Raw genomic sequence first — 23,563 nt, 5'->3', positions numbered from 1 at the left:
AATTATATAACATACATAAACAGTCTAGGCTATTGATTAGAACTTAGTACAATGAAACAGGTCCCTAGCGGACCAACACGATATGACACGTGTTACACAAGATGGGGATTTAGAAAGAGAGAGTGCACATGAGAGAAATTAACATTACATGCTCTGGTGTACATTCCTGCAGTCAGCATGCCAATTGCACGCTCCCTCAAAACTTCAGACATCTGTGGCATTGTGTTGTGACAAAACCACATTTTAGTGGCCTTCTGTCTACAGCACAAGGTGCACCTGTGTAATGATCATGCCGTTTAAATCAGCTTCTTTATATGCCACACCTGTCAGGTGTATGAATTATCTTGGCAAAGGAGAAATGCTCACTGACAGGGATATGCACACATTTTAAGAGAAATAATATTTTTCTGCATGTGGAACATTTCTGGGATCTTATTTAATCTCGTGAAACAAGGGAACACTTTACATGTTGCATTTATATTTTTGTTCATTATATGTGTGGATGTTGAACATTTCTACCTGCAAAATAACAAATTTCTAGCGGTAAATGTGTTAAGTTATAGCCATGGTATAAAAGGGATAATCATCTCAGGGCTTTATGCGTTCTATGGAAAATAATGTAACTCCTTCCACGTATTTCATTGTTTTCCAGAGAACTCATAGCTCCTCGTTGATTATCCCTTACATGTAGCCTGAAGGTGAGAAACATTATGTAAGAACCTAAAACATTTGAAATTGAAGATAACCATTTTAGGGGAGATTGCACTATACACCACCTGAAAACACATTCATTTCAATGTAATTGAATATTAATACAATAACCATAATTTGCTAATATTCGACATGAGACCTCATTTAACAATGCTTACCTACCTCTGAAAGCTATTTGAAGTAAAGAAATTTGTAGTATGTTTTAGATTACTAAAATGCTATGCAAATTGTCATTCTGATGTGGCATTGACTTCAACTGCCTGGTAGAGCCCTGTAATTTCCAAATTAAACAAAGTTTTTAAAAAAAAGAGAGGAAGTTCTTATAAATGACATTTAAGGTGAAATATGTATTTTTTACATTCAAAGAGACAGTTAAAGTTAATAAACATACAAATCTTTACTTTAGTATTTAATAGCATTTCATCTCCAGCAGTTGGTGTATGTACAACACCAGGTTTCAACGTTTCTTAACACACACAGCAGGTAGTTTAGCACATAGTTAAAGGGAAGTAGTTCCAGAAGGCATATTAAACAGAAGGCACTTTATAAAGCCATTTTAACAACATAGTGAAAAACAGCATAAGACAGCAGTAAAGTAAGGCCATTAAGCTTAGGTCGTGTTCATTACGGCACGCAATCGGAAAAGGTTTTGCATCGGAAAAGTCAAACGTTTCTTATTGGACAAGTCCAGGTAGTACCTCCATGTTCCGTTTGGTGCCACAAGAACACGACCCAGCTTTATCCCTCCACCAAAACACGGCATACATTTCAACAACAAGCCACACCTTCACTGTGGTTAGGGGATGTGGAGTGCAAAGAGGAGCACTGTACAAATGTGCATAACAACGTAATAGTAATGACACCGAGTCAATATTTGGTAAATTAAGATTTAGATGTTAATTTTTGTTTCCTTCTCTAAAAAGTCCAGGAATGATAGGCATACAGAAATATAGCATTGGAGTGCTGTAAATAAGCTGTTAAATATATAATAAAGACATCTTTCGGATTCCTTTGCATACAATTTTCTTCATAAATAATGAACAGTTACCTTCACCATTCAACCAGATTACATTTCATTTTGGAAAACTACGAAAAAGTTAAATCTTTCATCGCTTGAACTTTACCCTTTCTCGCCATCTATGCCAGTGTGTGCAGGCTTTGGTTCCAACCCAGCACTAATAACAGATTCCACTAAACAAAAGCTTGACAATTAGTAAATTAGCCAAATCCGATGAATTATTACAGGGCTGGGGCAAAAACCTGCCCACCCTACTGCCTTCCAGGTCTAAGACCTGGTTTCCCAAAAGCATCTTAAGGCTTAGAACCGTAGGATCCTATTGTTCTAAGATTAACCTAGCCTTAAAATGCTTTTAGGAAACAGGGCCCAGGACTGAAGAACACTCATCCATGCTGAGCGCCGATGGCCTCATCAGTCAGATTGATTGGCTGGGTGTGCTGCCCGGGGCAGGGCATCATATCCTGAGCTGTGAGAGGAGGGCACAGAGCGACGTGACGCTCTCCCTCAGTCTGGCATCCTCTTCCTGTCCCAGGGACACGCCTGCTAGACGGATTGAACCCGACACCCCCAGGACACAGGGTAGGCTGAGGAACACCTCCGCACCGATACCGCCCCAGCCCTGAAACACACATGGGGAGAAACTCAATAGCATACTCCTCTTTGCCCTCTGTCCTTGCCTCCTTCAAACCAATTGGAGGAGAAGGTCAGCGAGGGCGAACTTCTGGCTCTCATATCCAATGGGTTTTGAGAAGGAGACGAGAAGGACGGGAGGAGTATGCTATTGAGATCATCCCAGGGAAACGGATAGGGACACACAAAACTTAACACAGGTACAGGATGCGACACAGAGCACAAGCTGAGAAACATGTGACAGCAGTGCATTTTTGTCAGAAAACCCCCTCCAACACATCAACTTGAGCTGAGGTGTATATAGTAAATTGTGGTTTCTCGAGGGACCTTGATTGTGTTCATTCGGCAACAAAAAAACGCTTTTTAAACATTTTGCAATGGAAAGCAAAAATAAGCTTCTCATTGGACAAGCCCAGGTAGTCCCTCCCCGTTTCAGTCAGTCTGTGTGTAACTGATGTGAAATGGCTAGCTAGTTAGCAGGGTGCGCGCTAATAGCGTTTCAAATCGGTGACGTCACTCGCTCTGAGACCTTGAAGTAGTTGTTCCCCTTGCTCGGCAAGGGCCGCGGCTTTTGTGGAGCGATGGGTGACGATGCTTCGAGGGTGGCTGTTGTCTATGTGTGCAGAGGGTCCTTGGTTAGGGGCGGGGAGAGAGACGGAGGCAATACTGTTACATGTGCAGCTGTGTTACCTGTGCCAGTGTGGAGACAGAGTGAGTCTTCCTCTGGTCCACCAGGATACTGTGGCTGATGTCAGCGATAGACAGACCCACGGACCAGGAGCGTTGGCCACGGCCCTTCAGCATCTCAAACGCCCTGCACAAAACAGGAAACTGGTCAACGCCATGTTGGCCCATTCGGCTAGAGTAGGAAAGTATTCACACCCCTTGACTTTTTCCACTTTGTTGATACACAGTCGGATTCAAATGGATTTCATTTATTTTCAACGATCTACACAAAATACTCTGTCAAAGTGAAAGAAAAATTCCAACATTTCAACAAATATTTTAAATCATGAAAAATAAAACACTATCTCGATTAGATAAGTATTCAACCCCCCGATTCAATACATGTTAGAATCACCTTTAGTAGCGATTACAGCTGTAAGTCTCTAAGAGCTTTCCACACCTGGATAGTGCAACATTTGCCCATTATTTTCAAATTTCATCAAGCTTTGTCAAATTGGTTGTTGATCATTGCTAAACAGCCATTTAAGTCTTGCCATAGATTTAAGCCAATTATAAGTCAAAACTAACTCTGCCACTGAGGAACATTCAACACTTTTGCTAAGCAACTCCAATGGCCTTGTGTTTTAGGTTATTGTCCTGCTGAAAGGTGAATTAATCTCCCAATGTCTGGTGGAAAGGAGACTGAACCAGGTTCTTCTCTAGGATTTTGCCTGTGGTTAGCTCTATTACGTTTATTTTTTATCCTGAAACTCCCCAGTCCTTAACGATGACAAGCATACCCATAACATGATGCATCCACCACTATGCTTGAAAATATGGAGTGGTACTCAGTAATGTGTTTTATTGGATTTGTGTGTTTTATGGATTTGACTCAAACATAACACTTTCTATTCAGGACAAAAAGTTAATTGCTTTACCTCATTTTTTAAAGTATTACTTTAGTGCCTTGTTGCAAACAGGATGCATGTTTTGGAAAATTGTATTCTGTACAAGGCTTCCTTCTTTTCACTCTATCAATTATGATAGCATTGTGGAGTAACTACAATGTTGTTGATCCATCAGTTGTTTTCGTCAATCACAGCCATTAAACTCTAACGGTTTTAAAGTCACCATTGGACTCATGGTGAAATCCCTGAGCGGTGTCCTTCCTCTCTGGCAACTGAGTTAGGAAGAACGCCTGTATCTTGTAGTGACTGGGTGTATTGATACACCATCCAAAGTGATATTCAATGCCTGTTTTTTTTTATTTTTAATCTTGGTTTCATCAGACCAGAGAATCTTGTGTCCTTTAGGTGCCTTTTGTCAAACTCCAAGCGGGCTGTCATGTGCCGTTTACTGAGGAGTGGCTTCCTTCTGGCCACTCTACCATACAGGCCTGATTTGTGGAGTGCTGCAGAGATGGTTGTCCTTCTGGACAGGTTCTCCCATCTCCACAGAGGAACTCTGGAGGTCTATCAGAGTTACCATCAGGTTCTTGGTCACCTCCCTGACCAAGGCCCTTTTCCACAGATTGCTCAGTTTGGCCGGGCAGCCAGCTCTGGGAAGAGTAGGTCTAAAATTCTTCCATTGAAGAATGGTGGAGGCCGCTGTGTTTTTGAGAAACTTCAATGCTTCAGAAATGTTTTGGTACCCTCTCCCAGATCTCTGCCTCGACACAATCCTGTCTCGGAGCTCTACGGACAATTCCTTCAACCTCGTGGCTTGGTTTTTGCTCTAACATGCACTGTCAACTGTGGGACCTTATTTAGACAGGTGTGTGCCTTTCCAAATCATGTCCAATCAATTTAATTTACTACAGGTGGACTCCAATCAAGTTGTAGAAACATCTCAAAGATGATCAATGGAAACAGGATGCAACTGAGCTCAATTTTGAGTCTCATAGCAAAGGGTCTGAATACTTATGTAAAAACCTGTTTTCGCTTTGTCATTATGGGGTATTGTGTGTAGATTGAGGGGAAAAAAAGATTTAATCAATTTTAGAATAAGGCTGTAACGTAACAAAATGTGGAAAAAGTCAAGGGGTCTGAATACTTTACAAATGCACTGTATAGGGGAACAGTGTGCAGTATTAGAATACAGTTGCACCTGGCCCTAGACACTGATATGAGGTCCGCTTTATAATTGTTCTGTCTTCTTTTTTATATTAAGATTGGGTGAGCTGATCCTAGATCTGTGCCTGCGGGCGACATGTATCCGGAACACCTTCAGTCAGTGTGATGCCATTTTGGGTCATAGTCGCGCCAGTCTCCGGGGGAAGTTCTTGGCAGTGCTCTGAGGGATAAAAGACCTTGTTGTTGTTTTTGTTACTTACCGGTCTAACAGAGGTTTGGTAGCTTTGGATCTGGGTGCGATCTCTGGATGTTGGTGGCTAGCCCCCATCAAAATGTTACTCAACACAGGGACTGCAACACAAAGACAGATTGTGAGTTATAGAAATCCCATTAATATCTAGAGATATTGCATTAAATGGCTCCTGTGCTCCACAGAGAGTAATAATAAACATTCACTGCAAGTAGATACTGCCTTGGTAGTTTGGTATGCAATATTTCCCCTATATTCATTTAGCAGCGGTAGGCCACTGCTTCTAAATCATTGCTAAATCAATACCAAATAAAGGATTACAAAAAAAAAAATTGGGGGAGATCCAGGATGGTAAAATGTTTTCAGTGCAATATGCAGAAATGGAGGAGCCTAATTTCACTTTGTGACAAAACAAGCAATGTGTAGAGAATCATTTTACCATCTAAACCATCTAAACCGCTGTGAAATATATTTTCAGTTGTTTATAGTTGGTGTACAAAACCGAAAGTAAAAGATGCAAAAACGAAACGTAAGAATGGGAAGCATAGAAATAGCTCACATAGAACAGATTTACAGTTTCTTAGACTTGCTTTCAATGAGAATGACAGATCTACACCTAAAATGTCTATGTGAATTTGGTCAGGTCGCCCAAAAAGTTACATCATGCAGCTATAAATGACTAAAACCAAAGTATGTAGAAATGATCATGTAGCTAAATATATATATTTTATAAGATCAGTTTGAGCACTAACAATGACCAAAATAAAACTAGACAGAATCTAGCATAAGCCATGGCAAAATGTGTACAAATTAGCTTTAAAAAACGCAAAATGTTGTCACTGCGGCCAAGAGTAGGACCTCTAACATTTGGTCGGAAACCCCGCCTTCTGGCCATGCCATGCAACCCACCATGCTAACTTTGCCACCACTGCTGAAAGAAATCCTCAGACCTGTCTCTATCTTACCCTTGTTGTCTGAGAGTTCTCCTATGACCCAGGCCTGTTTGTGTGTGTTGAGACTGATGTCCAGGACGTGACAGAGACGTTCAGAGTCCAGGTTACACCCCGCCCCAATCACCCTGGATGGTGGCAGGCCGCTCTGTCTCCACGCCACGTGGGTCATGATGTCCACTGTCAGAGGTCAAAGGATAGGAAAATAAGGGGGATGGGAAGAGGAGGGAGAGAGGGAGGGATATTAGAAAAGAGGATTTATGAAATTTTCGCAGATATTTTTTGTGGACAGTAAATCATACACCAATGCCAATAGGAGATTTGATCACAATTTTTCTGTATTTCCCATGACATTTCTAGTTCAGTGCCTTCTGCTGCTTTTGACTGGTAGGTGTGTGTGTGTGTGTTCGGACCTGGCTGCGAGGCGATGAGCAGCACAGCGTTGGGGCTAAGGCGGACCAGGCCTGGGATAATGCCCCGGTACATGTCCACGTTGGTCTGGACCACGCTCACGTACGACTGCTCGTTGCTCCACGCGTTCGCCGTCACCACGATTACACTGGAGTCGGCAGACGCCGACATGTCTATCATTGGAAAACAAACGGTTCTTCAACAAAAGTGGAGTATCTTAAGGCCCCATTGTCACACACGTTTTTTGGGAAAGTGGTAGCCCCAGCGTTGATAGTCATCCCTTGAATAAACATCCCTTTGAAAGAAGGACCTGCACGCTCCAACATACAGTGGCTTGTGAAAGTATTCACCCCCCTTGGCATTTTTCCTATTTTGTTGCCTTACAACCTGGAAATAAAATAGATTTTTGGGGGTGTTTGTATAATTTGATTTACACAACCTACCACTTTGAAGATGCAAAATAAGAAAAAGAAAACATGAAATAAGACAAAAAAAAACTGAAAACCTGAGCGTGCATAACTATTCACCCCCCCAAAGTCAATACTTTGTGGAGCCACCTTTTGCAGCAATTACAGCTACAAGTCTCTTGGGGTATGTCTCTATAAGCTTGGCACATCTAGCCACTGGGAGTTTTGCCCATTATCCAAGGCAAAACTGCTCCAGCTCCTACAAGTTGGATGGGTTCCGCTGGTGTACAGCAATCTTTAAGTCATACCACAGATTCTCAATTGGATTGACATCTGGGCTTTGACTAGGCCATTCCAAGACATTTACATGTTTCTCCTTAAACCACATGAATGTTGCTTTAGCAGTATGCTTAGGGTCATTGTCCTGCTGGAAGGTGAACCTCTGTCCCAGTCTCAAATCTCTGGAAGGCTGAAACAGGTTTCCCTCAAGAATTTCCCTGTACGGCGCCATCCATCATTCCTTCAATTCTGACCAGTTTCCCAGCCCCTGCCGATGAAAAACATCCCCACAGCATGATGCTGCCACCACCATGCTTCACTGTGGGATGGTGTTCTCGGGGTGATGAGAGGTGTTGGGTTTACGCCAGACATAGCATTTTCCTTGATGGCCAAAAAGTTCAATTTTAGTCTCATCTGACCAGAGTACCTTCTTCCATATGTTTGGGGAATCTCCCACATGCCTTTTGGCAAACACCAAACATGTTTGCTTATTTTTTTCTTTAAGCAATGGCTTTTTTTCTGTCCACTCTTCCGTAAAGCCCAGCTCTGTGGAGTGTACGGCTTAAAGTGGTCCTATGGACAGATACTCCAATCTCCGCTGTGGAACTTTCCAGCTCCTTCAGGGTAATCTTTGGTCTCTTTGTTGCCTCTCTGATTAATTCCCTCCTTGCCTGGTCTGTGAGTTTTGGTGGGCGGCCCTCTCTTGGCAGATTTGTTGTGGTGCCATATTCTTTCCATTTTTTAATAATGGATTTAATGGTGCTCTGTGGGATGTTTCAGATATTTTTTATAACCCAATCCTGATCTGTCCACAACTTTGTCCCTGACCTGTTTGGAGAGCTCCTTGGTCTTCATGGTGCCCATTGCTTAGTGGTGTTGTAGACTCTGGGGCCTTTCAGAACAGGTGTATATATACTGAGATCATGTGACAGATCATGTGACACTTAGATTGCACACAGGTGGACTTTATTTAAATAATGATGTGACTTCTGAAGGTAATTGGTTGTACCAGATCTTAATTATAGCAAAGGGGGTGAATACATACGCACGCACCACTTTTTCATTTTTTTTTTTAACACAATACAATTTTCAGTCACCTATTTGGCAAACTGTGTTATAAATCATCTCTTATTTTTGTAAAGTGATTTGAGCTTTATAATTAAAACATCAGTCCTAAAATGGTTTATGTCAAGCCATGCATAATGTTTTTAAAGTCTCATGGAATGTAGGCCTACAATGAACACCACATATCGGCTATTGTAGGGGATATCATAGAATTCAACACCTATATCCATGTGGAAATGTTATGGCATTTTCTCAATTGGTTTTGTTGATAGGCCACTCTGATAGGACTACATTAGTGTACAGTTCACTGCTGCTCTACTGGGTAAAAGTAGTGTCTAATACGTTTGTAGGAGATGTACCTTTAGATACCTCCACCTTCGGTAAGTTGAAAATCTCTAGATCCATGCTACCACCTTTGGTGGAGCTCTCGGCTACGTCAATGAAGACTAGTCTATCCACTTTACCCTATAAAGCAGAGAGAGAGAACATAATATGTGAACTCTTCACTGTTATGAAGGATACATGGGATAGAAATGGTGATCAATACTCAAAACACATCCTTTCGACACAACAGGGATTATGAAAGACTTGTTATATCAATGTACCTGGGTCGTGTTCATTTGGCACCAAAAGCAAGAAAACAGACTGAAACAGGGCGATCTATAAATTGTTTGTCAAGTAGGTTTAAATACATTTCACTTCAAAATCAGCCTTTGATTCTGCTTTGTGACAACATTTGCAACCTTTTGGAGGGCAAAAAGTAGAGGCTGAAAGAAGTACTACATGGACTTGTCCAATAAGAAACACAAATTTCAATTTCTCGTCACAAAAGGTTTCCTGTTGCGTGTCCTAATGAACACGACCCGGTTTTAACATTTGAGTGTCAAAGCAAATAAAAGGCAGTCATACTTTTGCCAAAATGCTCATCACTGATGCCATTCCCAAGTCTCCGCCCCCAATGACTGTGACTTTGTTGATTAAGTGATCGTGATGCTGTACTCCACCTGTGATAGGAGGACATGGTTTGAGTTAGAGCCAGGGGTGTTAACGTCAGGTGAGATGTTTAACTTCAGAATGCTGCAAACAGAAATGTACCAAACAGAGATTACGCTTTTCCCAGTTCTACATGACAGACAATCAGATCTGTTCTAAATTATACATTTCAATCTAAACATTCTGCAATTTACCACAGCATCCCTAGAGAAAGCTGGCTTGGACATTCTTGGCAAACTATCAGACCCAGCCACGGCTTAACCTGGAGTTTACGTTGTCGGTTTCTGGTTTCATCAGATACCGACACCTTGAATATCAAAACGCTAATTTGTAGTAGGTGACAGGTTTCATTGAATGAAGAAATACACTTTGGACATAATTGTAGTATGAAGCGGTCATGTGTTATCCTCTGGGCCCAAATATAGCCTTACCTTTTTAAACCCAATGAACCATTCAGCAAGCTGCATTCTGGCAGTATATGTCTAGAAAGTCTGGTTTCCCAGACACAGATTACACCTAATTCTGGACTGAAAAGCATGCTCAATGGAGAATCTCCATTGAAAGTTGTTTTAAACCCAGGGCCCATATCCACAAAGCTCATATACCGGTCAAATGTTTTAGAACACCTACTCAGTCAAGGGTTTTTCTTTATTTTTTACTATTTTCTACATTGTAGACTAATAGTGAAGACATCAAAACTACGAAATAACACACATGGAATCATGTAGTAAGCACAAAAGTATTAAAGAAATATATTTTTTAAAATATATATTTTAGATTCTTCTAAGTAGCCACCCTTTGCACACTCTTGGCATTCTCTCAACCAGCTTCACCTGGAATGCTTTTCCAACAGTCTTGAAGGAGTTCCCACATATGTTGAGCACTTGTTGGCTGCTTTTCCTTCACTCTGCGGTCCGACATCACAAACCATCTCAATTTGGTTGAGGTCGGGGGATTGTGGAGGCCAGGTCATCTGACGCAGCACTCCAGCACTCTCCTTCTTGGTAAAATAGCCCTTACACAGCCTGGAGGTGTGTTGGGTCATTGTACTGTTGAAAAACAAATGATCGTCCCACTAAGCGCAAATCAGATGGGATGGGCGTATCGCTGCAGAATGCTGTGGTAGATATGCTGGTTAAGTGTGCCTTGAATTCTAAATAAATCAGACAGTGTCACCAGCAAAGAGCCCCCACACCATAACTTCTCATCCATGCTTTACGGTTGGAAATACACATGCGGAGATCATCCGTTCACCCACACCGCATCTCACAAAGACACGGCAGTTGGAACCAAAAATCTCCAATTTGGACTCCAGACCAAAGGACACATTTCCACCAGTCTAATGTCCATTGCTTGTGTTTCTTGGCACAAGCAAGTCTCTTCTCCTTATTGCTGTCCTTTAGTAGTGGTTTCTTTTCAGCAATTTGAACAAGGCCTGATTCACGTAGTCTCCTCTGAACAGTTGATGTTAAGATGTGTCTGTTACTTGAACTCTGTGAAGCATTTTTTTGGGCAGCAATTTCTGAAGCTGGCAACTCTAAGGAACTGATCCTCTGCAGCAGAGGTAACTCTGGCTCTTCCATTCCTGTGGCGGTCATCATGAGAGCCAGTTCCAGTTTTTGCGACTGCACTTAATTTAAAAAAAAATATTTTACCTTTATTTAACCAGGTAGGCCAGTTGAGAACAAGTTCTCATTTACAACTGCGACCTGGCCAAGATAAAGCAAAGCAATGTGACAAAAAACACAGAGTTACATATAGGATAAACAAAAGTACAGTCAATAACACAATAGAAAAATGTATATACAGTGTGGAAATGGAGTAAGAAGGTAAGGCAATAAATAGGCCATAGTAGCGAAGTAATTACCATTTAGCAAATTAACACTGGAGTGATAGATGTGCAAGTAGAAATACCGGTGTGCAAAAGAAAAAAAAATTAATAAAAACAATATGGGGATGAGGTAGGTAGTTGGGTGGGCTCTTTACAGATGGGCCATGTACAGCTGCAGCGATCAGTAAGCTGCTCAGACAGCTGAAGTGAGGGAGATATAAGTCTCCAACTTCAGCGATTTTTGCAACGTGTTCCAGTCATTGGCAGCAGAAAACTGGAAGGAAAGGTGGCCAAAGTGGGTGATGAAAATGTAGCAAGGGCCAGCCGACGAGAGCATACAGGTCGCAGTGGTGGTATATGGGGCTTTGGTGACAAAACGGATGGCACTGTGATAGACTACATCCAATTTGCTGAGTAGAGTGTTGGAGGCTATTTTGTAAATGACATCACCGAAGTCGAGGATCGGTAGTTTGATTGAGTGTGTGGACAGGTGTCTTTTATACAGGTAACGAGTTCAAACAGGTGCAGTTAATACAGGTAATGAGTGGAGAACAGGAGGGCTTCTTAAAGAAAAACTAACAGGTCTGTGAGAGCCGGAATTCTTACTGGTTGGTAGGTGATCAAATACTTATGTCATGCAATAAAATGCAAATTAATTACTTAAAAATAATACAATGTGATTTTCTGGATTTTTGTTTTAGATTCCGTCTCTCACAGTTGAAGTGTACCTATGATAAAAATTACAGACCTCTACATGCTTTGTAAGTAGGAAAACCTGCAAAATCGGCAGTGTGTCAAATACTTGCAGATACTCTGTGTGACTATGTGAGAACAAAGTCGTGTATCGTGCTAATCTCAATGGGCGTATTCGAGCGGATTGTTTTGTCAAGTCGCCTTTCAAACTGTGTTGCATTCTGGGGATAAAAAAATTGTCCGACCTGCATGAACTTTACAAAAATCATGTGATCAAAAGGTCATGACCTTTTGACTGCGGTCCACTGCAAGTTACTGCAGTTGCTCTTCATCAACTTCATCCTGCAGGGGTGATGACGTGGTAGGCACAGCTTGTCCCATTAATTAATCGCAAAAATGTAGGATTAGCTGATAACTACGAAAAACAAAACATTTTAGATAATCTGGAACTATTTATTGATCAGCATTTTGATGTGCTCGCAAAAAGAAACGGATACATCGAAGTGAACAGAGAAGACCTTTCCTCGAGTTCTGCGAGCAAACCTGAAGGGAAGCCGCCGTCTAAAATTCCAAATGTAACATTGGAGGGAGAAGTTTTTATAACTCTGTCTCCAGAAGATAGAGCATACCTTACAAGCATGAGAGAGCAGTTTAAAAAAAACGGGATCTATTGCCTTGGCTACTGGGGGAGGTTGAGGACTTAAAAACAGGAATGGATTACAGTAATTAAATGGAAGAAATACGAGTGGAAATAAGACATTGAAAACTACCGTGGACTCCCTAAAAGACACTACAGAGAGGCTACGGTATGACAATAAAACAATGAAAGCGGAATTACTTGATCTAAACTAGAAGTATGAAAAATAATATTGTTATAATGGGAATAAAGGAGGATGAAAATAAAAACTATCAGTCAACAGAGGGAAAAAAAATCAAGGTGTTCATGAAACGTAATCTCAAGATGACGGACGAACAGGTGGAAACATTTGATTTTCAAAAGGCTCACCGTTTTCGGCGGCAGAGCAGAGGGAAGGCCCTGTCCGATCGTAGCTATGCTAACCCACTAAAAAAAGAAAATTGCCTTGTTACAACAGGGTAGGGCATTGAAGAACACCCCATTCTCTACTAATGAACAATTTCCCCATGAAATAGTGGCGCGAAGACGTGCCCTGTACCCCACTTTCAAAAGGCTCCGAGCAGATAAGCAGAACGTTCATCTAGTGGTCGATAATTTATATGGAAACAACCAAATGTTCAAGGACTCGAAGATTACAACATGGCTGTGAGTGATAGCTACTTCCTGTTGAAGTAGTCCCCGATACATATTTGCACCGCATTACAGTACAAATATAGATTCATTTGTTTTTCACCCCAAAAAGAATTCTGCATGAACAACTTCAAAAATATATAAAATAAGGTTGGATTTATGGTAATGGAGAACGGGTATGATGAACTTATCCTTTTTCTATTTAGGCAATATGGAGCTTTGGACGTAATATCAGATTTTGATTTAGGGGAAGGCGAAGATGGCTGACCTTTTTTCTTTGATTTTTTCTTTATTTAATTTGAAGATTGTACATTAGAAATACCAATGCTGTTTTTTGTTTGTTTGATATGATATGGCCCGATTGTAGAGGTCGGGTATATTATGACTTAAAAGCTGTTAAATAGTGCAGCCCTTGTTCGCCGATGTGAATCGGAATGATTAGCTTTTAAGATAAAACTTAATAAATATGAATAGATTTATATAATTAAAAACCTGCCTAGGTTCTCTATTGGAATAGGCCTATACGATCCTAAAATAATTGGTGTTATTACTGTTAAAAAAATAGTGTTTACCAATAGAATGGGCGGATGGTGAAGTAGACATACTTGGTATAACATTAAAAAAATATAAATGAACTTACCACAATTAATTTCAATAGAAAGTTTGCAAAAATAGATAAGATTCTGCAACCATGGAGAGGTAAAAACTTGTCTATTTAAGGAAAAATCACATTGATTAACTCTTTGGTCCTATAACAGTTAACTTACTAAATGGCACTGCCTACTCCAGATGACTTGTTTTTTAAATCATATGAGCAAAAAAATATTTCATTTGATTTGGAATGCTAAGCCAGACAAAATTAAACGTGTCTATTTATATAATGAATATGAGTTTGGGGGGCTAAAATTAATTAATATTAAAGCTTTTAAACCTCTCACTAAAAGCTTCACTCATACATAAGTTATACTTAAACCCAAAATGGTTCTCCAGTAGATTATTAAGAACAGTTTATCCTCTGTTAAACATGTGCCTTTATAAGGATTACAACTTCAAATTTCAGACTAATTGAAAATGAGTATCACCCTTTCTTAAAACAAGCCGTACAAAGCTGGTTACAATTTCAGATTTATCCTCCAGAAAAGAGAAAACAAATATTACAACAAATGCTATGGTTAAATTCAAATATACTGTGGAAGGACCACCAGAGGGCAGGCTGGGCTCACAGATAGTAGCCCAACAAGGCATGTGAGACAAGGTAACCAGAGGCAATTAAGCACAGCTGACGGTACTAATGACATATTCTCTTTCCCCTATAAGAGAGAGGATGGAACCAGCAGAGAGGGGGAAGACAAACTATCTCTGTAGAATGGCTACCAAGAGAGGGGAGCTATCCAAGAAGATCCATTAAGACGGTGACAAATCTGTGATTGTTATTATAGTTTAAAGATAATCGTCTGGTGTTACTGTTTCATCTAAAGAAGATGTATGTTGTTCCTTGGGAGATTCTCATTGTTTGTATTGTCAGAAATCTCTCAATGTGTTCAATCAAGAAAACCTACTCCTGACTCGTTTATTCCACCTTTCCGCTTTAGAGTGACACCAAATTACTTGGTCCGCTCACAATACTGATTAATAAAAAAACTTATGGATTTTTTTTTTTTTTAATGGTATTATATTTATTAATGATACTATGAATTGAAACAGAGGAGTTACAGTTGAAGTCAGAAGTTTACATACACCTTAGCCAAATACATTTAAAAACTCAGTTCTTCACAATTCCTGACATTTAATCCTAGTAAAAATTCCCTGTTTTAGGTCAGTTAGGATCACAACTTTATTTTAATAATGTGAAATATCAGAATAATAGTAGAGTGATTTATTTCAGCTTTTATTTCTTCCATCACATTCCCAGTGGGTCAGAAGTTTACATACACTCAATTAGTATTTGGTAGCATTGCCTTTAAATTGTTTAACTTGGGTCAAACGTTTTCAGGTAGCCTTCCACAAGCTTCACACAATAAGTTGGGTGAATTTTGGCCCATTCCTCCTGACAGAGCTGGTGTAACTGAGTCAGGTTAGTTGGCCTCCTTGCTCACACACGCTTTTTCAGTTCTGCCCACAAATTTTCTATGGGATTGAGGTCAGGGCTTTGTGATGGCCACTCCAATACCTTGACTTTGTCGTCCTTAAGCCATTTTGCCACAACTTTGGAAGTATGCTTGGGGTCATTGTCCATTTGGAAGACCCATTTGCGACTAAGCTTTAACTTCCTGACTGATGTCTTGAGATGTTGTTTCAATATATCCACATAATTTTTCTGCCTCATGATGCCATCTATTTTGTGAAGTGCACCAGTCCTTCCTGCAGCAAAGCACCCCCACAACATGATGCTGCCACCCCCGTGCTTCATGGTTGGGATGGTGTTCTTCGGCTTGCAAGCCTCCCCCTTTTTCCTCCAAACATAAAGATGGTCATTATGGCCAAACAGTTCTATATTTGTTTCATCAGACCAGAGGACATTTCTCCAAAAAGTATGATATTTGTTCCCATGTGCAGTTGCAAACCGTAGTCTGGCTTTTTTATGGCGGTTTTGGAGCAGTGGCTTCTTCCTTGCTGAGCGGCCTTTCAGGTTATGTCGATATAGGACTCGTTTTACTGTGGATATAGATACTTTTGTGCCTGTTTCCTCCAAATCTTCACAAGGTCCTTTGCTGCTGTTCTGGGATTGATTTGCACTTTTCGCACCAAAGTACGTTCATCTCTAGGAGACAGAACACGTCTCCTTCCTAAGCGGTATGACGGCTGCGTGGTCCCATGGTGTTTATACTTGCATACTATTGTTTGTACAGATGAACGTGGTACCTTCAGGTGTTTGGAAATTGCTCGCAAGGATGAACCAGACTTGTGGAGGTCTACAATTTTTTTCTGAAGTCTTGGCTGATTTCTTTTGATTTTCCCATGATGTCAAGCAAAGAGGCACTGAGTTTGAAGGTAGGCCTTGAAATACATCCACAGGTACACCTCCAATTGACTCAAATTATGTCAATTAGCCTATCAGAAGCTTCTAAAGCCATGACATTTTCTTGAATTTTCCAAGCTGTTTAAAGGCACAGTCAACTTAGTGTATGTAAACTTCTGACCCACTGGAATTGTGATACAGTGAATTATAAGTGAAATAATCTGTCTGGAAACAATTGTTGGAAAAATTACTTGTGTCATGCACAAAGTCCTAACCAACTTGACAAAACTATAGTTTGTTAACAAGAAATTTGTGGAGTGATTTAAAAACAAGATTTAATGACTCCAACCTAAGTGTATGTAAACTTCCAACTTCAACTGTATGTCACATACGCAGTTATCGAAAATATATGGGAATATCTGCTCAATCCAAACTTACAACCAACTGACCGCCGCACTACCACAAAAATGGAGGCGGCAAGTGGAAAAGGGAGAAGGTAGGGAACTTGTTTGCCTGCCATATATTAAAGATACAAATTGGCTGACAGGAACTGGCATAAATAGACAAATATACCAGTTCCATTTGAGGACAAAAATGTTGACGGCTGCGCCATACAGGTTGAAAAATAAATGGGAAGAGATTTGCAATGTACCAATTCCATGGCATATGGTTTATGAACTGGTACAAAAAACTACACTTGATTCAACACTTAGTTGTTCAATTTAAATTATTATATAAAATTCTTGCCACCAACAGAATGCTATACATATGGGGCATACAACAATCTCAGCTCTGTAGATTTTGCTGCGAAGAGTCAGGGTCAATACCAGAATAAATGATCTTTGTAGCTTTTTTCTGGTCACAGGTTCAGGAATGGTAAAAAATAAATAAATCACAACATGAACTTAAAATTAACCTTACAAATAGCAGTGTTGGGTGATTTGGAAAGCCATAGTCAGTCAATAAATAATATAATAATACTCGTAGGAAAGGTTTTCATGTTTAGCTCACAATCTGTTGAAACTATACAATTAGAAAGGTTCAAAATGTATATGAAACCAAACGAGGGTGGTCTATGGTGATAGGTGGGATGGGCTGAGAGGCGGGATTAAAAGAGCTTATGTTTGTTAATGTATTATTGTTATGTGACTGCTTTATATAAAAGTACCATGTTTGTAAAATGTGTATGTGAAATGTTCATATATGTAGCAAAAAAGCTGTAAAAAAACAAAGATATTTGTCCCCCGAAGAGGGGAGGGGTTAATAAAAAAATTCTAAAGTTCATCCTGCAGCCATCCCCCGCATTACGGGAAGCTCTATTGTGAACCAATGATTAGGGATGTTTTTGTTTAACCCACGCGAATGTGACCAAAGACATTATTTGCCCAGATTTGTGTACAATGGATATATACAAATACATGTGTTATGAGGCTCTCACTTCTTGATTGTGCAATGCACATATTATATTACGAGTTCCGTACAATGTGTGATATGGGGGGGGTTAATGTTTATTTCAACATCGTAAAGAAAACTTTTTAAAAACAATGGCAACACTGAGCCTCGCAGTTGGAAAACTGACTTTCGGCTTTCACAGATGCACCTCCCTCAACGTTTCGGCTGATTTAGCGCTGTGTTTTACACATGGGAAACTGTTAAGCGTGAATCAAGAATGCTCCACCACCCAAAGGACATCCAGCCAACTTGACATAACTGTGGGACGCAATGGAGTCAACATGGATCAGCATCCCTTTGGAACGCTTTCGACACCTTGTAGAGTCCAGGCCTAGGGCTCTGGAGGTCACTACATTTGTCAGCAGGTGATTGTCAAGCAAATAACTGTTGGTCTCACGGTAATTGACTGTTAATTAGCAAACATATTTAGCATCTCCTGGCTTCCAAACATAGCCTACAAGCCACTGATGCAGACATTTGGAACATCAGCAGTAAGATTTGAGTTCCCGGTATCGGGTCCAAAAACAACCAATCAGAGTTTAACAGGTACTGGTTAGGACAGCTCATGAGGTGTCCTAAGAACTAGGCTTAAGATACCAACATCAAACCAACCATATGTGCAGAATTAGCCCATTTTGGAAATGTTGGATTCGCCACTGCTCTTAAACCATTTAATCTGTGTCCGGCAAACCAGGCAAATAAATCTAGTCTATATACCCACCTTCATTGATCTTCAGGTTGGAAACGAAGGCCAGCAGCTCATTGGGGTCTCTGTTGTCTCCTGTGGACTTGGTACCCAGCGGAGGCTCCTCCTCAAACTGGGAGATCATCTCAGCCAGGAGACCTACTACAGACGACTTGGGCTGAAGAGGAAGACACACAGCTTAACAATGGGAGAGACAGGATGCCTCAATGTCATCGATCTGTCATGGTCAATGACATGAGAATTTACTCCATCAAAAATGCTTCATCAAAGAATGAATAACATGACACTCGCACAACTTTGCTACATTTGAGGTGGAGCTGAAAAATGAAAGTCACACTCGACGTTACTTCCATATGTATTGTCCATACTAGTGTACCAGGCTCTTCTTCAATCTTTTCTTGATTCCTCACATCCTCTCTTTTCTCAAAACACACTGGAGAAGAAGCCCAGAGGGCAGAGACCTTTGACATTATCCTCCAGTAAGGTAGAGAAGGATTTTGTTACATTACAGCCTTACTCTAAAATTGATTAAATCATTTTTTTCTTAATCTACACACAACACCCCAGAATGATGAAGTGAAAACAGGTTTAGACATTTTTGCAAATGTATTACAGATAAAAAACAGAAATACCTCATTTATAGAGTATTCAAACCCTTTGCTATCGGTGCATCCTGTTTCCATTGATCATCTTTGAGATGTTTCTACAACTTGATTGGAGTCCACCTGTGGTAAATTCAATTGATTGGACATGATTTGGAAAGGCACACACTTGTCTATCTATATAAGGTCCCACAGTTGACAGTGCATGTCAGAGAAAAAAAACAAGCGATGAGGTCGAAGGAATTGTCCGTAGAGCTCCGAGACAGGATTGTGTCGAGGCACAGATCTGGGGAAGGGTACCAAAACATTTCTGCAGCATTTGAGGTCCCCAAGAACACAGTGGCCTCCATCATTCTTAAATGGAAGTTTGGAACCAACAAGACTCTTCCTAGTGTTTTCTGCCCGGCCAAACTGAGCAATCGGGAAAGAAGGGCCTTGGTCAGGGAGGTGACCAAGAACCCGATGGTCACTCTGACAGAGCTCCAGAGTTCCTCTCTGGAGATGGGAGAACCTTCCAGAAGGACAACCATCTCTGCAGCACTCCACCAATCAGGCCTTAATGGTAAAGGGGCCAAACGGAAGCCACTCCTCAGTAAAAAGGTACATGACAGCCCGCTTGGAGTTTGCCAAAAGGCACCTAAAGGACTCTGACCATGAGAAACAATATGCTCTAGTCTGATGAGATCAAGATTTAACTTTTGTCCTGAATGCCAAGCGTCACGTCTGGAGGAAACCAGGCACCTCTCATCACCTGGCCAATACCATCCCTACGGTGATGCATGGTGGTGCCAGCATCATGATGTGGGGATATGTTTCAGTGGCAGGGACTGGGAGACTAGCCAGGACTGAGGGAAAGATGAATGGAGCAAAGTACAGAGAGATCCTTGATGAAAACCTGCTCCACAGCGCTCAGGACCTCAGACTGGGGCGAAGGTTCACCTTCCAACTGGACCATGACCCTAAATAGCACACAGCCAAGACAACGCAGGAGTGGCTTTGGGACAAGTCTCCGAATGTCCTCGAGCGGCACAGCCAGCGCCGGACTTGAACCCGATCAAACATCTCTGGAGAGACCTGAAAATAGCTGTGCAGCGACGCTCCCCATCCAACCTGACAGAGCTTGAGAGGATCTGCAGAGAATAATGAGTGAAACTCCCCAAATACAGGTATGCCAAGCTTTGTCGCGTCATACCCAAGAAGACTCCAGGCTGTAATCGTTGCCAAAGGTGCTTCAACAAAGTACTGAGTAAAGGGTCTTAATACGTATGTAAATGTGATTTCAGTTTAAATGTTTTATAAATTTGCTACATTTTTAACCTGTTTTTGCTTTGTCGTTATGGGTTATTGTGTGTAGATTGATGAGGGGAAAAACTATTTAATCAATTTTAGAATAAGGCTAACGTAACAAAATGTGGAAAAGGGAAGGGGTCTGAATACTTTCCGAATGCACTGTACATGCAATAATATCTCTTGCACTTTTGATAATGATTTCACAAGGCCTATTTCACATGATATGCCTAAATACTTAACCACTAGGCGTGGTTACACATGGTCTGCGGTTGTGAGGCCGGTTGGACATACTGCCAAATTCTCTAAAACGGCATTAGAGGTGGCTTATGGTAGAGAAATGAACATTCAATTCTCTGGCAACAGCTCTGTTGGACATTCCTCAAAACTTAACATCTGTGGCATTGTGTTGTGCAACACAATTGCACATTTTAGAGTGGCCTTTTGGTGTCACCAGCACAAGGTGCACCTGTGTAATGAGCATGCTGTTTAATCAGTTTCTTGATATGCCACCCCTGTCAGGTGGATGGATTATCTTGGCAAAGGAGAAATGCTCACTAACAGGGATGTAAACAAATTTGCACACAAAATTTGAGCTAAAAAAGCTTTTAGTGCATACGGAAAATTTCTGCAATGTTTTATTTTAGCTCATGAAACCGAAATTTTACATGTTGCATTTATATTTTGGTTCAGTATAGTGTGTTCGATGAAAATTAGACCTTTCAAACGTTGTATGCTACCTTATCGGCAAGTGACTTGATGCCTACAGTTGTAAAGCGATTTAGAATTGTTAAAACGGGAGTCAAGTGTTGAAAATAATGGCAATTATTGCAAAATTATTATTTGAACATCCATCAGAATTGGTTCAAGGTTATGCATGCCAATGAAACAGTATAGCTTCCGTCCCTCTCCTCGCCCCAACCTGGGACCCTCTGCACACATCACGAAGCATCGTTACCCATCGCGCCACAAAAGCCGCGGCCCTTGCAGAGCAAGGGGAACAACTACTTCTAGGTCTCAGAGCGAGTGACGTCACCGATTGAAACACTATAAGCGCGCACCACCGCTAACTAGCTAGCCATTTCACATCGGCCACACCAACATATAACATACTATATAATAATTAAGAGTAGGCAAAGTGATCGTGATAGTCAGGCGAAAATTATATTGAATTTTTATTGCAACATTTGATGTACAGTAATTTACCGTGGTTGTCTGAAGCAACACGTGCTATGGTATTCACAGCTGCCAATGCCTCATCGCGATTAGTGTCATCACTATCTTTCCTTGCGGTATACCTCAAACTGTTGTGATTACCAGCTGAGAAACTTTTATGAGTTGATTTTACTCCTGGCTCAGAGTTTGTATGGGCAGTGTCTTAACATCATCCTAAAACCTACTCTGAGCTCGGAGTTTGTCTTAGAACAAGTTTTAAAACAGAATTCCTAAGATCTTTTCAGAGATGCTTGGTGGATACGGGCCCAGGTCTTGGTCAGCATGGATTGCCTTTCCGTCAAGAGAAACAACAGTGATCAACTCTCACATATGTATCTGTGTAGTAGAGCCTCCTCTTACATGGTCCCAATTGTGGAGGCTGGGGAGGTAGATGCGTCCTCTGGCGTCCACGTGTTTCCCCTCCCTGATGACCATGTTGGTGGAAGGCCTCAGCAAGCAGATAGGGGGGGTGAAGGGGAAGGAGTCCATCAGCCACAGCAGGATGGGCAGGTTGTATGAACGGCCTGGGAATTATACAGCATGGAATACAGAACTTACTGTACATTAACAGTAAATCTTTGATAAGCATTGAGATATAACCGTTCAGCTACAATCAGTCAGTACTTGGGTTGACAATAACAGTGGTGGTGTTGAACCTGTGTAGTGGATGGAAAAACTCAAGTAAACTCAGTTCACGCTAGCTACATGTTTTGCATTATGGTTTAACTATTTACCCACCGCATTCATTACGCCTTTACCCATAAACTTTTTAACACTAACATGTTAGATAAGACTCACCTTCATATTTCACCGGTATGTTGCCAATCAACTTCAGCAGATCTTTTTGGGTGCCGTCACTGAAAGCTTAGAAGAAACAGGTGATTTATGTTTATTTTTTATTTTTATTGACAGATACAGAAACAGTCTGTCCAATCAAACTCTTCACAGGGCCATTAGGTGATCATTCTGATGAAGCCAACGTACTGTATGTGCCAGCTACTGGTTTCATCGCGGGATGAATCCGGTGAACTTTCTGCAGCTCCTCAATAGCAACATCACGAAACTTGTACTGATATAATAAATAAAAAAATGACATGATGCGATTTAGTTGCCTAGTTAGTTAGCTAACTAGCTAGATACAGAACAATGTTAAGTAATGACAATGAAATGGAGACAACTGAATTTCGTGGAAACTTCACTTGTGGTCTATTTACTTCAGACTTCCTTTAGGGGCCTGAGCAGCCTGCAATAAAGCTGGTTTAACCGGTAGTTAGCTGATCAATTTGACAATAATATGAGTAACGTTAGGAGGTATTGTGAACGCTGCGTGTAACACATCCGGTATAGGCTATAGTGCATAAACATAAATCCTAACAGTATTTAAACAAACACTAGCCAGCTAGTCACACAGAACGAACTAAGACAGAAAGAAGGATATAACTTTGACACAAACCCTTGACAGTATCTTCTGTATTGCTTCCGGACTGAGATCCATGGTTTACCATCTGTTGATTAATAATGTGTAGTGAAGGAATAAGGTTTTGTGATCTGAAGCAGCCCAAACTAGCTTTAAATAACTTGACAGCAAAACACAAACTTCCGCGAAGTAAAAAGGGGCGTCATTACCAGGTACGGAAACACGAAGGGAAGTTCTATCTCAGCACCTCAATCGAGGTAGAATTTCTCAGAACAGTAATCTGAAGCATAGTTTTCAACATTGTAATTTAAATCTGTGTGAAGAATCAAAGATGAATACCTTCTTTTCAGTTAACCTATTATTAGAGGAAGCATATGTTTAAAAGTGACAATATTTTTTGTAATCAATGTTGTGATAATTCCAGAGCAGCTCACCTACATCTTCATATCATCAGAATGAGAAATATCTCGTGTTTGAATGGTTTGAAAATAAATCATATCTGCATGGTCATGGACAACACTCATTTTGCCTTTAACACTGTCAAATTGGTGAAACATTCATACAATATTCACTATTCCTTTCAATAGTGTTTTCCACCACATTGAGAGATTTTATTTGCTTCAGTATGAAATGAATGCTATTTTGTTCTATAAAAGGATGAGAAATTATAGTTACATTTCTA

General features: G+C 40.7%; 1 protein-coding gene across 2 annotated transcripts; it reads right to left on the bottom strand.

Moving 5' to 3' along the window:
* Nucleotides 1-346: 346 nt before the first annotated feature.
* Nucleotides 347-23,146, bottom strand: uevld (UEV and lactate/malate dehyrogenase domains). 2 transcript variants are annotated; one of them, XM_039017061.1, is made up of 12 exons: nucleotides 22,918-23,146; nucleotides 22,449-22,533; nucleotides 22,263-22,328; nucleotides 21,825-21,988; nucleotides 18,376-18,517; nucleotides 9,369-9,463; nucleotides 8,819-8,924; nucleotides 6,711-6,881; nucleotides 6,313-6,477; nucleotides 5,358-5,448; nucleotides 3,050-3,173; nucleotides 347-2,348 (listed from the first exon to the last, which is right to left on the bottom strand). In XM_039017061.1, the coding sequence occupies exons 1-12, from the start codon at nucleotides 22,957-22,959 to the stop codon at nucleotides 2,184-2,186; spliced, it is 1,416 nt and encodes a 471-aa protein (XP_038872989.1). In that variant the 5' UTR covers nucleotides 22,960-23,146; the 3' UTR covers nucleotides 347-2,183. The 2 variants fall into 2 exon arrangements, with proteins under 2 accessions (XP_038872989.1, XP_038872990.1); XM_039017062.1 differs by lacking the exon at nucleotides 22,449-22,533 and having other exon boundaries at nucleotides 22,918-23,135.
* Between the last annotated feature and the right edge of the window lie 417 nt (nucleotides 23,147-23,563).

Source organism: Salvelinus namaycush, chromosome 21 (genome assembly GCF_016432855.1).
Source record: "Salvelinus namaycush isolate Seneca chromosome 21, SaNama_1.0, whole genome shotgun sequence".
Taxonomy (NCBI): domain Eukaryota; kingdom Metazoa; phylum Chordata; class Actinopteri; order Salmoniformes; family Salmonidae; genus Salvelinus; species Salvelinus namaycush.
Note: the sequence above shows the minus strand (reverse complement) of the source record. Positions and strands in the feature narration are given on the sequence as shown.